The following is a 14,042-nucleotide window of genomic DNA, read 5'->3' on the forward strand; positions in this document are numbered from 1 at the left end:
TACGCTTCATTGCTGACTTGTCGTAGTACTCTTTTGACAATTGTTGCACTGCCTTCATGTGGCTCTCGACAAGATCTTTCGTTTTTCCGATCCTTTGAAGCAGGTTAAGGACGTACGTGACAACGTTTGGGTCTTCCTCCTCGCCTTCGCACGACTCTCGCAGCATTCGCAGCGGTGTTCTTAAGCTTCGGCCGTACACAAGCTCCGCAGGGCTGAAGCCTGTGCTCTCGTGGGGAGCGGATCGTAAAGCGAACATAGCTGCAGGCACGCAGGCTTCCCAATCGCGTTTGCGCTCAAAGCAAAGAGCTCGCAATATTCTTTTGAGCACCGAGTGCATACGCTCTACTGGGTTCGACTGCGGGTGATGGATCGAGCTGTGTACGACCTTGATACCGCACCTTTCGAAAAAGGTAGAGGTTAGGCAGCTGGTAAAGACACTGCCATTGTCACACTGAATTTCCGAGGGAAATCCGACACGAGCGAAAATTGAGAGAAGGGCGTCTACAACCTGACGAGAATTGAGCTCCTTGAGAGGTATCGCTTCAGGAAACTTTGTCGCGACACACAGAGCAGTCAGAATATACCGACAACCGTTCTTGGACTCGGGCAGTGGCCCTACAATGTCAATTACCAACCGGCGGAAGGGTTCGGTTATGATTGGCACCAGTTTCATGGGCGCCTTCCACTTGTCGGTAGACTTGCCTACTCTCTGGCAAGTGTCGCAAGAGCGCACAAAGCCTTCAATGTCCTTCCAGCAATGAGGCCAGTAATACTCTTGGGCGAGCCTAGCTTTGGTCTTTTTCACGCCGAGGTGCCCTGCCCACGCGTTTTCGTGCGCCAGGTTCAATAGCTGACGGCGATACTTTTGTCGGATCAAAAGCTGTTCGTACTTGCGACCACGGGGGTCAGCGTAATTTCGGTACCACAAGCCGGATTTCTAATGAAATGAAAGATTCTTTTTCTTTGTTCCTCCTTTAGTTTTATCCAGCAAAGCTATTATCGAGCTATCTTCCTGCTGTTCCCGAACGAGCGTCGCTCTGTCAACCTGAGTTAGCTCGTGCCAAGTGTCGGAAACTGGGCTCAATGTGGAATTCGCCTCGCTCAGTAGCGTCGCCGTTACCTTCTCGTTGCCACTATCGTTGAAACTGTTTTCAGTTTCGTTAGCAGCGAGTTCTCCGCTTCCCGGAGAGTCCTCGATCTGAGGTTCCACCGACACCGTATCTAGGCTACAATGCTCATCTGCTTCCCTAAGCGGTGTTTCCCTCTCCGGTGCAAGGTCAAGTTTCTGCGAAAGCTTCCGCGCTTGAGATCGCGTAAGGGCCATGCATGCCACGCCGCAAAGAACGATTTGCCTTCATCCCTCAGAAGCTGCTCTGAGCTGTTCGAAAAGAGGTAAGGAAAATGCTCAGGGAGGGCGGCAGACACGGCCGCCTCGGTGTTAAGCTGACCAAAAGGACCCTGAATGATCACTGTAGCGATCGGTAAGCAAGCACATTGCTCCTCGGCTACTTGCCTTATCCACGCGCATTCTCCTGTAAAATCATTCGGAGAAACTAAGGACGGGTGGACAACGTCCATAGTTGCCGCCGAGTCACGAAGGGCTTTGCATCTCTTACCGTTCACACTTATCTCCTGCATATATGGTTCCAACAACCGCATATTCTTGTCTGTCTCCCGAATCGTTGCGAAAGCAACCTTTTGTCTACAGTTTGCCGCGATATGCCCTTCCTTTTTGCAGTGGTAGCATGTCAAAGGCCTCCTTGACTCAAACGCACGTGCGGCATCAGCGCGCTGCTTAGGAGCATCGTCAGATTTCCTTAACTCCTTTTGTTCTTCGCCTACAGCCTCCTTTAAAGCGGACGCATCTTTTCGAAAATCGCGACGCGCGAACGGTTTCCTTCCATCAGGCTTCCTTAGAGAAGCATCCTTTGTTTCCGCCTTTTCGATGCGTAATGCCCTGCTGTGCAAGTTTCGGCGAGTGTAGTATTCCTCAGCCAGCTCTGCTGCCTTGTTGAGCTTAACCTCAGTAAGCCTATCCTGCAGCCAGAGCCTTACATCGTCCTGGATGCAGCGGTAGAATTGCTCCAGCGCAATGCACTCTACCACCTTATCACGATCGTCATAAACTTCCTCGCCCTTGAGCCATTCAACTAGGTCGGCTTTCAGCTTAAACGCGAAGTCGATGTGCGACTCACTGCCTTTTTTTGCGTACCGGAACCTTTGCCGGAATGCCTCAGGTGACAGCTTATATTTCCTCAACAGGGCCTCTTTGACCTCATCGTAACTCTCGAACGCCTCCTTCGACAAACACGTTATCACGTCAGATGCTTCCCCGGGAAGCAGATCTAGCAAATTCTGTGCCCACAGTTCTCGCTCAATGACATTCCTCTCACAGACATGCTCAAATTTCACGAGATACTTTGCCATGTCCTCGCCTATTACGAACGGCGGCAGTTGGTCTCGGATTCTTTGGCCGTTAGCCTGCACTGTCATTGAAGCTACACTAGGCGCCGGCGAGCTTCGCAGCAACTCCAACTCTTTTAATTTTCTAATCTCTCGGCGTTCCTGTCGCTCTGCCTCTTGGAGGCGTTCTTGTCGCTCTCGCTCTTCCCGCTCAAGGCGTTCCTGTCGCTCTGCCTCTCGGAGGCGTTCTTGTCGCTCTCGCTCTTCCCGCTCAAGGCGTTCCTGTCGCTCTCGCTCTGCGTCTTCGCGCTCACGCTGCTTCTGTTTTTCTGCCTCTTTGAGCTCACAGCGTCTTTTGGCCTCCTCGCGCTCACGTTCTGCCCGTTCGCGCTCAAGCTGCTTCTGTTTTTCAGCCTCTTCGTGCTCACGGCGCCTTTTGGCCTCCTCGCGCTCACGGCGTTCTGTGATCTCTTCCCAGGCCTCATTGGCTTCCTCAGCCGTTACATTCTCCTTCCGCATGATCTCAAGAATCGCATGCTTTCGTTTTGCGGGGCCCAAATCAATGCCCAACTCTTCACAAATTTCGATGAGTTCCTTCACTTTGAAGTTCTCCATCGCTCACAATAGCCTCTTGTAGTTTGCCCTTTTCTTAGAATTCCCTTGCCGTTCACTACTATAGCGACTACTAGTATGACACGCGCAAGTAATTCTTTCCAAAACGCCTCGTTTACTCCCTCTGCACCAGCTTTCGTTTCAAAGCGCTCCGACTTGGCTCGAAACAACAAAGCTCTCTCCAGTGCAACACACAGCCCTACTCTAAACTACAATCACGTGTGCTAGAGCAGTCTGGCGAATTGAGGGGAAAACATCAGGCACTCACCGCGCCGAGGTAGCTGACGCCGGTCGATCCCGCAGCTGCCATCCACTGTTGGGACTGGGAGTCCGAGCCAGGAAACGGTCGAGGCGACGGTGAGTAAAAGGACGTTTATGTACAGTATGTACAAGGGCTTTTACATGATACAAGGGTCAAGAGCACCACGGGCAGGCACACAGAAGAAGGGCGGCCCCGGCGGCGAGCGTAGCTCCGGCGTGATGGCTCTTCTGCTGCCCGTCTGCTGCTCGGGTTCAGCGCGGCTCCGTTTTTATAGCCGCTGGTAACGGTTACGGCAGCCAGCCGTTCAAATCCTCCAATCACTGGTCACCGTTCAAATTAGACCAATGGTCGAGAGCCGGCGAGCGTCGGAGGAGTTCGCACCGACGGAGAGGAGGAGAGGAGGAAGGGTCCGTGTCGGCGCCGCGGCGACGGGATGAGTCACGCTGCATGTCGCGACTTGTTCGAGAAAGTCTGGGCCTGCTTTGAGCGCCGGCGGGCGCGCAGCGCTGGTTTAGACAGGCCCGCCAGCGAAATGTGGGCTCCGGCACTACAACGTCGAGTCGTCGTTCTGCTATGTTCTGTACCGTGAAACCCCAGTGGGTCCGGATTCTCCTGATAATGGAAAGTAATCTGAACTTCTGAAGCCAAATTTACGAATGTCGTATAGAGAAATTCGAATAACATCATCAGTTCCCGCTTTTCTTCATGGCTACTGTGGTGGGGCGAAGGCCCCGAAGGAACGGAGACGAGGCTCATTGCTCGAGTGGAAGACAAAAGACTCTTTCTTTGACGAGGACGCCGATAATTGTCATTTTTGGCCACATAACAGTCAAAATCATCATCATCAGCCTGTCTACGCCCACTGCAGGACAAAGGCCTTCATCATGCCTCTCCAATTAACGCTGTCTTGTGACAGCTGCGGCCACCCTATCCTAGCAAACTTATTAATCTCACCCGCCCACCTAACTTTCTGCCGACCCCTGCTACGCTTCTGTACGCCTGGAGTCCACTTCGCTACCCTTAAAGACCAGCGGTTAATCTTGCCTTCGCATTACATGCCCTGCTCAAGCCCATTTCTTCCTCTTGATTTCGACTACGATGTCCTTAACTCGTGTTAAGGACACATCTACACTGATCTACAGAGAGAAGTCACAAAAGAATACACTAAACTGAAACCAAAACCACATATAAAACAACTACCATGTCTCGGCTTTCCCTACCCATTGCCAGTAATGGGCTAGGCTTCGCGCGGTTGCCGCTAAAATAGTGCGTAGCGCTCTTAACAATTGAACGTCGGCATGATTTGCCTTCTGCGCAGCCCAACGTGCCTCGTCTTTCGGCCCACCCTCTGACAGAGTGGGTCGTGGATGGAACTGTTCCGGGGCAAAGTGCTGTTGACGAAGGACGGCACCGGCATCTCGGCCGACGCGGCCCTGCGCAACAAGCGGATCGTCTGCCTCTACTTCTCGGCCCAGTGGTGTCCGCCGTGCTGCTCCTTCACGCCCCTGCTGGCCCAGGCATACCGGGAAGCCAAGCAACTCGGACTCCCTGTCGAGGTACGTGTATGCGCGCCCGAAAGCTTAACTGCGCCGCACGTCTTGGGCTCAGGTTGGTAACTTGGTGACAATCAGAGAAAACGACGCAACTAAAGACGAAGATTAGTAAGGTGTGGGTTTGGGCTAGTTTGTAATCCAATCCGAGGCACAAAATGCGCATAAAACGCAAGGACGAGTATAGCGTTATTGGTAAATCACCAGGCCATATGACAAGCGCAGTTATGGTGGCGGCAGAAGTGGTACTCCAGGGGAACAAGTGCTTGAACGCTTCCTCAGAGTCCCGGTCCAATTCGTCTCAAGCGGTCACGATGCATTTGGGTTAGGTCTACATTGCATGTGAACATATAGGCTGCCCTTTTGTGCCTGGACTTGCCGTTCCTCCCCAGTGAATTGTTGTATTAGCAGCGCCACCTGAAGGGTTAGTTTTTGTATCCCTCGTTCAATCTGCAACGAAAGGCAGCTAGGATTGGAGCACCACATACCGCCAAGTTCCTTTCGGCCTGGTAGGCATTCGATGCAAAATCGGCATGGCTTCCATTCAGCGGGTAGCTATACTGGTGCGGGCAAGGACCCGTGAAGATTGAAGGCCAAGTGAATGATCGCTATTGAAACTAGTTAGCTAGTAGCTTGCGCTGATACCCGCCATGTTGCTGGAGCAAAGAGCAATGCACAAGATTGCGCTTATTATCGAGCCGTGCACCACCGTGGTTAGCAATAGTTCAGTGGTTAGCAAGGCGTTAAGAGCAACACCGGTGTAAAAGACACGTGGCTGCTCGGTGGGAATTGGCGTGGTTTCGACGCGGCAGGCAGCCAACGGTAGACTGTTCTCACCAACGCAGGTCGTGTTCCTCTCGCAGAACCGAACTGCGGAGGAAATGCGGGACGACCTGAAGAACCACCACGCAGAATGGCTTTCGCTTCCCTTCGGCGATAATCTGCAGTTGTGAGTGACGCGCTGCTCAATGTTTTTTAATGTAAAATACATCGTTGGTCATGAAACTCGCCCATTGACTGGAGGAAAGTGACGTCACCAGACCGGAAGTTCCGTCACTTCCGGTAAAGGCATAAACAGTTTCTAATGCTATCGTATTACCAACATAACATGTTAGGTTTTTTTCGCACTCATTATTTGTGACTCCGAATATGCACGGGCTAATTAATTAGTGACTGAAGAATGACCATTTTGGCTTACGGACCCGTCGCGGTGACTCAGTGACTAGAGCTCTCGACTACCGATCCATAGGACCCGTTCGACCCCGGCAGCGTCGTCTGCGTTTCGATGGCGGCGAAACGCAAGAGGCGCCCGTGTGCCGTGCGATGCCAGTGCACGTTCAAGATCCCCAGGCGGTCGAAATTATAAGTTTCGTTATCAGGAAATGAGTGGTGCAGTGACTGTCTCACATATCTCGGTGGACACCTCAACCGTGCCGTGAGAAAAAGAAGGAAGATGGGAGTGAAAGATGTGTCGCAGTTAGAATGCTCCGGAATAATCTTGAAAACAGGGACCCCCCCCCCCCCCCCTTAGTTTTTGTGAGGGCCTGCCCTTAAGAGTCGGACCAGTCATAGCTCTCTGTACCAATAAGATCCTTTTATCATCATCATCGGGGACCCATAACGATTGTTTTTTGCCTGTCTGTGTCTGTTCCTTCTGGCCGGCATGCCAGGAGTTTGTTTTCTATGAGGCTACCCTTATTGTTTTGGATGGCTCGACTGGCTGCTTGTGAGTCTGATACTACCCAGTAACTGTCTCGTCTTCTGTTGACTTCCGAGATTGCTAGGGCTATCGCCACCTCGCCTCTCTGCCCTTATACCTCAATGCATTCACGTACCCGCCGCGGTGGGACAGTGGTTACGGCGCTCGGCTGTTGATCCGAAAGACGCGGGCTCGATCCCGGCCGCGGCGGCTGAATTTCGATGAAGGCGAAATTCCAGAGGCCCGTGTACTGCGCGATGTCAGTGCACGTTAAAGAACCCCAGGTGGTCGAAATTTCCAGAGCCCTTTACTACGGCGTCCCTCATAGCCTGAGTCGCTTTGGGACGTTAAACCCCCATAAACCAAACCAAACCAAACCAAAACATCCACGTACATCACAAACTGGGCCTTTTTTAGATGTTCGTCCAAGATTTTAGCTCTGTGGCATTACTTCAGCCCTCGTGGTTGGCCGGGTCGATACTCCTGAGCAGCGGTCTAACCACGAAGGTGTCTGATTTCTGGAGCGATGTTTGTGGTTTGATCGCTATGGTATTCTATAGGTTGAGAAGTCTGAGTTTAGTGAGGAGAGTGCGGCCCGTCCTGATCCGTTTAAGTCTCCTGATCTGGGAGTCGAGCAGATAGATTTTTTACGTTCTTCGAAAGCCCAGTAGAATCCCAGACCGTCCAAGTACTTCCTCTCTGAGACGCATGGGGTTAATCTTAACACGATGTTATGAAGCACTTGTGGTAATCTTAACGCCAGTCTAGAGGCCTTTCTAATTAGCGCGTTTATTTTTCCGTTCCGTCATGATTGATATCTGTTACGGGTGGTGGTGGTGTGACACTTTTATTAGAAAATCCTTTCTATTGGGCGTTCAATAGGTCCTGAGCCAAGGCGACGAGGACACGTTGCTGCTTCAGATCTAGGGAGGCGAGCCAGATGAGCCACGGTTGTGGGGGGGGGGGGGAGGGGGGGGGGAAGGATAGGCGGGGGACTGGAAGGCTGCGTGGCACTGAGTAAGGCAGTGCTCTATGGCCGCATATGTGTGTGGACAGTTTGGGAACTGAGTTGTGGAAGTGCGCCGGTATAGATGAAGTTTGGCTGGTGTACGTAGAAGATTAAACTGTATTCGGCGAAGAATGCGAGCCACACGGATCGATAAGGATTGGTGTGCTGGCGGTAAATCAGCTAAGTCCAATTTTCGCTGTGTGTAGTATTCGTCGACAGTGTGTTTGTAAGCCCTGACCGCCTGCTCCGTCGGTGGACTCGTCCATGGGATCCCCGGCGCCCGGTGTATAGTATCGCAGGCAAGCTGGTGAGCCAGGTCATTGTTACGGGAGAGGGTAGTTGAGGTGCGGTATGATGGACGCTGTCATTATCCGAATAGCCTCTTTCCTTATCATTATCCGCCTTATTAACGCGGCCGCCACGGTCGGGTTCGAACTCAGTAGGCGAGCGATAGGAAGGAGTTTGTGCATAAAGGTACAAATGTAGCCAGGATATGTGCATCTTATACACGTGTATAAAAACTGTCTCGGGACAGAGTAATGGACGCGAAGTTACTTTGTTCGCAGGACGCTGAAGACTCGCTACAAGGTGGCGGGCATACCAACGCTGGTGGTTCTGAAGGCGGACGGGGCGCTCATCTGCGCCAACGGAAGGCCCGACGTCCAGACCAAAGGCAGCCAGGCCTTCAAGGACTGGCTCACTTGCATATGAACAAACTCGTCAAACAAATGCAACAATTAGCGCGCTTACTTGGGACCAACGCGTTCAACGTGCCCGCGAACATTGCGTAAGGTGTAATGAAATGCGTTGTGTCACCTGTATATCAACAGAGCAGATGTACATGCAATGACGCAACTGGGTGACGCGTTATGTACACCTTGTATTTGGCAAGTATAGTAAACAGCATAAAAACAGCACTTTTTCCTGTACGTCATCCGGGTTTTAACGTACAAAACTCGCGAAGCCTGCATAGTGGTAGAACTTTTCCTAGGTTTCTGCGAAAGCTTACAGTCGCAATCTTTGTACCCAGTACTATCGAATGTGCTTGTGTACGCATTTTTCATATCCATTTGCACAGCTCGACACTGGCTTTTGTATACCTATAATATATTGCCACGCGCCTAACGCGCCGCGCGGCCTCCGCGCTGAGTCGAAGACGACGACGAAGCGGCGGTGGGCTCTCGAGGCGCGCTTGTTCTGTTCGGTGTCCTGGAACCTGGCGCTGTAATTAAAAGAAGGCTCCCAGTCTTGGCTTCTTCCCGACGCCTATCTCCACGGCCCCTCTGGTCGTGACACTGGTGGAGGTGCGGCCGATGCTCCCTACTCCTGAGGACGACTCGACACGCCCGCCTCTTGTGACCACCCCTGTCCATCGTGCCAGCCGGAGGATCCGAGGCTTGTCCCCCGAGGCCCTCCCTTTTGTCGGTGAGCCCTCGAGTACCCCTCCACTCATGGCGACGCCAATACCCGCCCTGCCTCCGACTGTCCCTGCAGCCAGCCCCACCTATCTCACTCTTCAGACCCCACGAACGCCTAAGCCCTTTCGCGGTGACCTGTTTGAAGATGCCGAAGATTGGTTGGCGCACTACGAACGGGTTGCGACCTTCAACTGCTGGGACGCCGCTACAAAGCTGCGTAACGTGTACTTTAGCCTTGAGGACTCTGCGCGCACATGGTTCGAAAACCGTGAGGCTACTTTCTCGACGTGGCAGGACTTTCGACGTCAGCTCCTGAGTACGTACGCCAACAGCGACCGCCGGGAGAGCGCGGAGCGCACCCTGTCCTCTAGAATTCAGCTCCCCAATGAGGGTGTTGCCATGTACGTCGAGGATGTGACGCGTCTTTGTCATCGCGCCGATCCGGCAATGCCTGAAGAAAAAAAGCTGAGGCACCTCATGCGCGGCGTGAAAGACCAGCTCTTTTCCGGCCTCGTGCGGAACCCGCCCAACACCGTCGCGGAGTTTCTGGCCGAGGCCGTCCACATGGAGATATTGCTGCAGCAGAGATCCCAACAGCACGCCCGGCAACTGCGTCCGTCGTCGACACTGGCAACGTTGGACCGATTCGACCATGATCCCAGGACGAATCCGGACTCCCTTCGTGAACTCATCCGTTCAGTGGTCCGCGAGGAGCTGCAGCACCTTCAAGGAACCTTTGCCCCTCGCGTCGATTCCGTCACCAGCGTCATCCGCGAGGAAGTCCGGCAGGCCCTCAGAGCACCAGACGCTGCAGTTCTGCCGGCGCCGCCACCGACTCCATACGATCCCGCGCCGTACCCGACTCCGGTCGAGCCAGTCACGTACGCGGACGTCGTGCGCCTCGCGGCCCCATCTCCTGGGCCTTTGCCTTACACCGCACCATTGGTCGCGGTGCACTCTGCTCAGCCTACTCCTTATGCAACACGGCCGCGCGACAAATGTCCAGCCGAAACACGTGGCGTCTCTTTCGAGCCCTAATCGACCCAACACAAACACGAACCGAAACACAAAAACATTTGCACCGAGCCCTGCACGCTTTTTCTGGCAACACGACTCAACTGGCACAGAAACTTCGGGACCAGTATCTGTGTACAGCCCAAGACCCCCGTGGATCTGCGTACTCTTATGCAGGCAGAGAGAACACGGAGCTGGATCAACCTTTCCAGCTCCATGATCTGCGGGCGGCTCTCGCCAAAATGAAACGGGGCACTGCGCCAGGACGGGATAAGGTCACCGTCAAACTTTTGACGAACCTGCCCGACTTGGCATACCAGTCCCTCCTGGAATACGTTAATGCGATTTGGCGCGGGGACACCCCTCTGCCAATCGAATGGAAAACGGCTTTGGTCACTTTTATTCCTAAAGCTGGCAAACCAATTGACACAGATAACCTCCGCCCCATCTCTCTCGCCTCATGTGTGGGCAAACTAATGGAGACGATGGTGCGGGATCGGTTATCTACATATCTTGAAAACAAACAAGTCTTTGCGAGCACCATGTTCGGATTCCGCCCACACAGATCCGCACAGGATGTCCTCCTGCAACTCAATCGGGAAGTCCTTGACCCCCTCGAATGCCCCCATAATGGCCGGGTAGTACTCGCCTTGGATCTTAAAGGGGCATTTGACAATGTAACACATGAGATCATACTCACTAACCTAAGTCACACCGACTGTGGCCTCAATACATTCCAATACATAAGCCAATTTTTAATAGATCGTCAATCCTACATTCGAATTCAAGATAGAGACCATGGTCCTTACCTACTCGGCACGCGGGGAACCCCTCAAGGCGCGGTACTTTCCCCGCTGCTCTTCAATCTGGCCATGATGCACCCGCCGGCCCAGCTGAGTGGTGTCGCCGGCGTGCAGCACGCCCTGTACGCCGATGACATCACCCTGTGGGCCACGCAGGGCAGCACAGGAGACATTGAAACCAGCCTGCAAACAGCGGCGACGATAGTAGACCGCTACGCCCGCCGCTGCGGTCTTCTATGTTCCCCTCAAAAATCGGAATTTGTGCACCTCCGCCCCTCACAGAAGTGCACAACTAAAATATCTCTCTCTTGAGAGTGGTCCCATACGCGAAAGTGATGAGATACGGGTACTCGGACTCTACATCCACAAACACAGGCGGCCAGACACTACATTGGCCAAACTCCGTAAGGTGGGGGACCAGGTGGGCCGCATGGTCCGCCGGGTTTCCAACAAACGCGGAGGGTTACGAAGTAAGGATGCCTTGCGGCTGGCAAACGCCTTCGTAACCAGTCGAATTCTCTATTCGACTCCTTATCTCCACCTACGGAAACAAGAAGAGGACGCCCTTGAGGTCATCCTTCGCAAAATTGTTAAACGTGCCCTTGACCTCCCCATCACTACTTCAAACAGCCGGCTTATGGCTCTTGGGGTGGTGAATACTTTCCGGGAACTCCGGGAGGCGCACCTTACAAACCAGTACACGCGCTTGTCGCTAACGGAGTCGGGTCGCCGCCTTCTTGCTCGACTCCATATCCAACACACCCCTCCAATGGAAGACAGGTTTCGCATCCCGGAACTGTGCAGACGTGCCCTCCACGTGCGGCCTCTTCCAGCAAACATGTCACATGAAGACCATAATGGTCGGCGCCTGGCACGAGCGGAAGCGCTAGCCCGATATTATGGCAACAAAACAGGTGTATACTACGTGGACGCCTCCGGCCCTCACCACGGGGGATGGTACACGGCCGCGGTAGTTCACAACAGCAACACAGTTAACGGCCTAACTTTCAGAGCCCGCAGTGCAACACAAGCAGAAGAGGTCGCGATTGCTCTCGCGGCCTCACATTCCAATTAAAAATACATAATCACCGACTCGCGAGGGGCCTGTCGGAACGTCGAACAAGGCTGCACTCCCTTCCTAGCCTATCGAATATACCAAAATTGCATACGGGATACGGACCCCGCACACCGTTACCTCATATGGGCCCCTGCTCATCAGGGGTTGGCAGGAAACGAGGCAGCAGACGCAGCCGCCCGCGCGCTCTCTCACCGGGCAGTTTTCTCCTCCCCGTCCGATCAGGAACCCGATTTTAATCCGGTCTATACATTCAAAGATATTACAACATATTATCAAAATTGTCATCGCCTTTACCCTAGCCCATGTAAAGGCCTGAAGAAGGCGGATGAGCGGCTCCTTCTCCGCCTTCTCACCAATACATTGCTGTGCCCGGCAGCGCTAAAACATTTTGACCCCTCCTTTAGCGGCAGCTGCCCACACTGTAGTGCAGTGTCTTCTGACACTTATCACATGGTGTGGGCCTGCCCCTCCAACCCCGCTATTCCCCCTATCCCCAACCCAACCCGGGAGGACTGGGAGGCGACCCTGCTCGGCTGCCACGACTTACAGGCCCAACAAGCCTTAGTCGGGCGCGCCCGGGCGGCGGCAACCGCCACTGGGGTCCCATACTAGGGACCTCCACCTAGTGTTTGTAAGGATCGGTCCCTTACGGGCTGATCCAAACATACCTCCTGCTCATTCGTAATAAATGTTTTCACCACCACCTACTCCTTACTGGGCGGATCGGCGCCAGGCACCGCGGAAGACTGACCTCTTGCGCACCCCGGATCAATGACCGCTCTGCTATCACTGTGGTGAGGCCGGCCATCTCTACCGGCGGTGCCCCTATCGCGAAATGGGACTACGCGGATTTTCTATCGACAGCCCCCGTCCACGGCCTGGAGAGCACCCTCAAGACATCGCCGAGTATGTCACCCGCCAGCGCAGTTCGCCGTCTCCTCCGCGCCGCGAGTCGCGATCGCCTTCTCCACGCCGGTCTTCCCCCTCTGGGCTCCGTTTTGCCTCAGGACAACGCGGTTCCTCGAGCCCTCGTCGGGAAAACTAGCTCCGGCGGCCTTTGGAGGCGAGGCCGCCGAACGCCGATCCGCCGCAAAGCTTGCACCGCCGCAGCAACCGAACAGCACCGATGTCGGATGCCGCAACGCTGCGCAGTTTTCCCCGACGCGCCTTTCGACTCGCCGCGATGCCCTAACCCCAATCGCCGACCCGCTTCCGCCGCCGCACCGACCCAATCGCCCCGACGCCGAACGCCGCATCGCCGAAGAGTTTCCCTCTACCCGCCGCTTGAATCGCCCCGACGACGCAACCCCAGTCGCCGACCAGTTTCCGCCGCCGCACCGACTGAGTCATCCACAACAGCCATCGACGGGCCGCGCTGAACGAAGGGTCTCTTTGGATATCCCTGTTCTCGTCGACACAAAGGAGGTTAGCGCGTTGGTCGATACGGGCGCAGATTACTCTATCCTTAGCGGACGGATTGCGACGGCCCTGAAAAAAGTGACGACACCCTGGGCCGGCCCCGACATACGTACGGCCGGCGGACATCTTGTCGCACCACTCGGTATGTGTGCGGCCCGGGTTACGGTCCGAGGCTGCACATTCGCTGCCACTTTTCTCGTTATGCGCGAATGTTCTCGCGATGTCATCCTTGGCATCGACTTTCTTCGCGAGCACGGTGCTATCATAGACCTCCAGAATCGCTTGGTGACATTTTCGACCGCAATGGCCACAGAAGAACCTGCGCACCCGGGTTCTCGATCCGCCCTGCGAGTTGCCGACGATACCGTTACGGTGCCACTACGTGCCAGCATTCTCGCAAGAGTTACCTGTGACGAGCCACATAGGGGACTGCGGGTTGTCGAGCCTAATGTCTCCCTCGTACTCACTAAGGGAGTTGCGGTGGCACGAGGCCTTGGATCCCTTCATGACGGTTGTACAGAGGTCCTTGTCACCAACTTCTGCAAGGAGCATCGACATCTTTTTCGTGGCACAGCCATCGCTTACGTCGACTATGTTCAGGAAGTGGCCGAATGCTTTGCTTGCGAGGAGGGCACACCTGGAGCTGACACCGAAGCGGTCACCAACGTAGACATCAATCCAGGCCTTCCACCCGCTGAAAAGAGGCAACTCCAGGACCTCTTGCGGGAGTTTGGTGCGTGTTTCACGTCGTCGTCTAAAGTGCGACAAACGTCGA

The 14,042-nt window shown here is 54.3% G+C and overlaps 1 protein-coding gene and 1 pseudogene across 2 annotated transcripts; one reads left to right on the top strand and one right to left on the bottom strand.

The window, feature by feature from the left end:
- Window positions 1–937: 937 nt before the first annotated feature.
- On the bottom strand, window positions 938–3,063 carry LOC149331099 (uncharacterized; annotated as a pseudogene).
- Window positions 3,064–4,490: 1,427 nt separating this feature from the next.
- LOC149331100 (nucleoredoxin-like protein 2) lies at window positions 4,491–8,913 on the top strand. 2 transcript variants are annotated; one of them, XM_089555392.1, is made up of 3 exons: window positions 4,491–4,833; window positions 5,673–5,776; window positions 8,102–8,359. In XM_089555392.1, the coding sequence occupies exons 1-3, from the start codon at window positions 4,645–4,647 to the stop codon at window positions 8,244–8,246; spliced, it is 438 nt and encodes a 145-aa protein (XP_089411518.1). In that variant the 5' UTR covers window positions 4,491–4,644; the 3' UTR covers window positions 8,247–8,359. The 2 variants fall into 2 exon arrangements, with proteins under 2 accessions (XP_089411518.1, XP_089411519.1); XM_089555393.1 differs by having other exon boundaries at window positions 4,502–4,833; window positions 5,691–5,776; window positions 8,102–8,913.
- Window positions 8,914–14,042: the final 5,129 nt, after the last annotated feature.

Source organism: Amblyomma mixtum, chromosome 8 (assembly GCF_055824585.1).
Source record: "Amblyomma mixtum isolate Tamu chromosome 8, ASM5582458v1, whole genome shotgun sequence".
NCBI classification, from domain to species: domain Eukaryota; kingdom Metazoa; phylum Arthropoda; class Arachnida; order Ixodida; family Ixodidae; genus Amblyomma; species Amblyomma mixtum.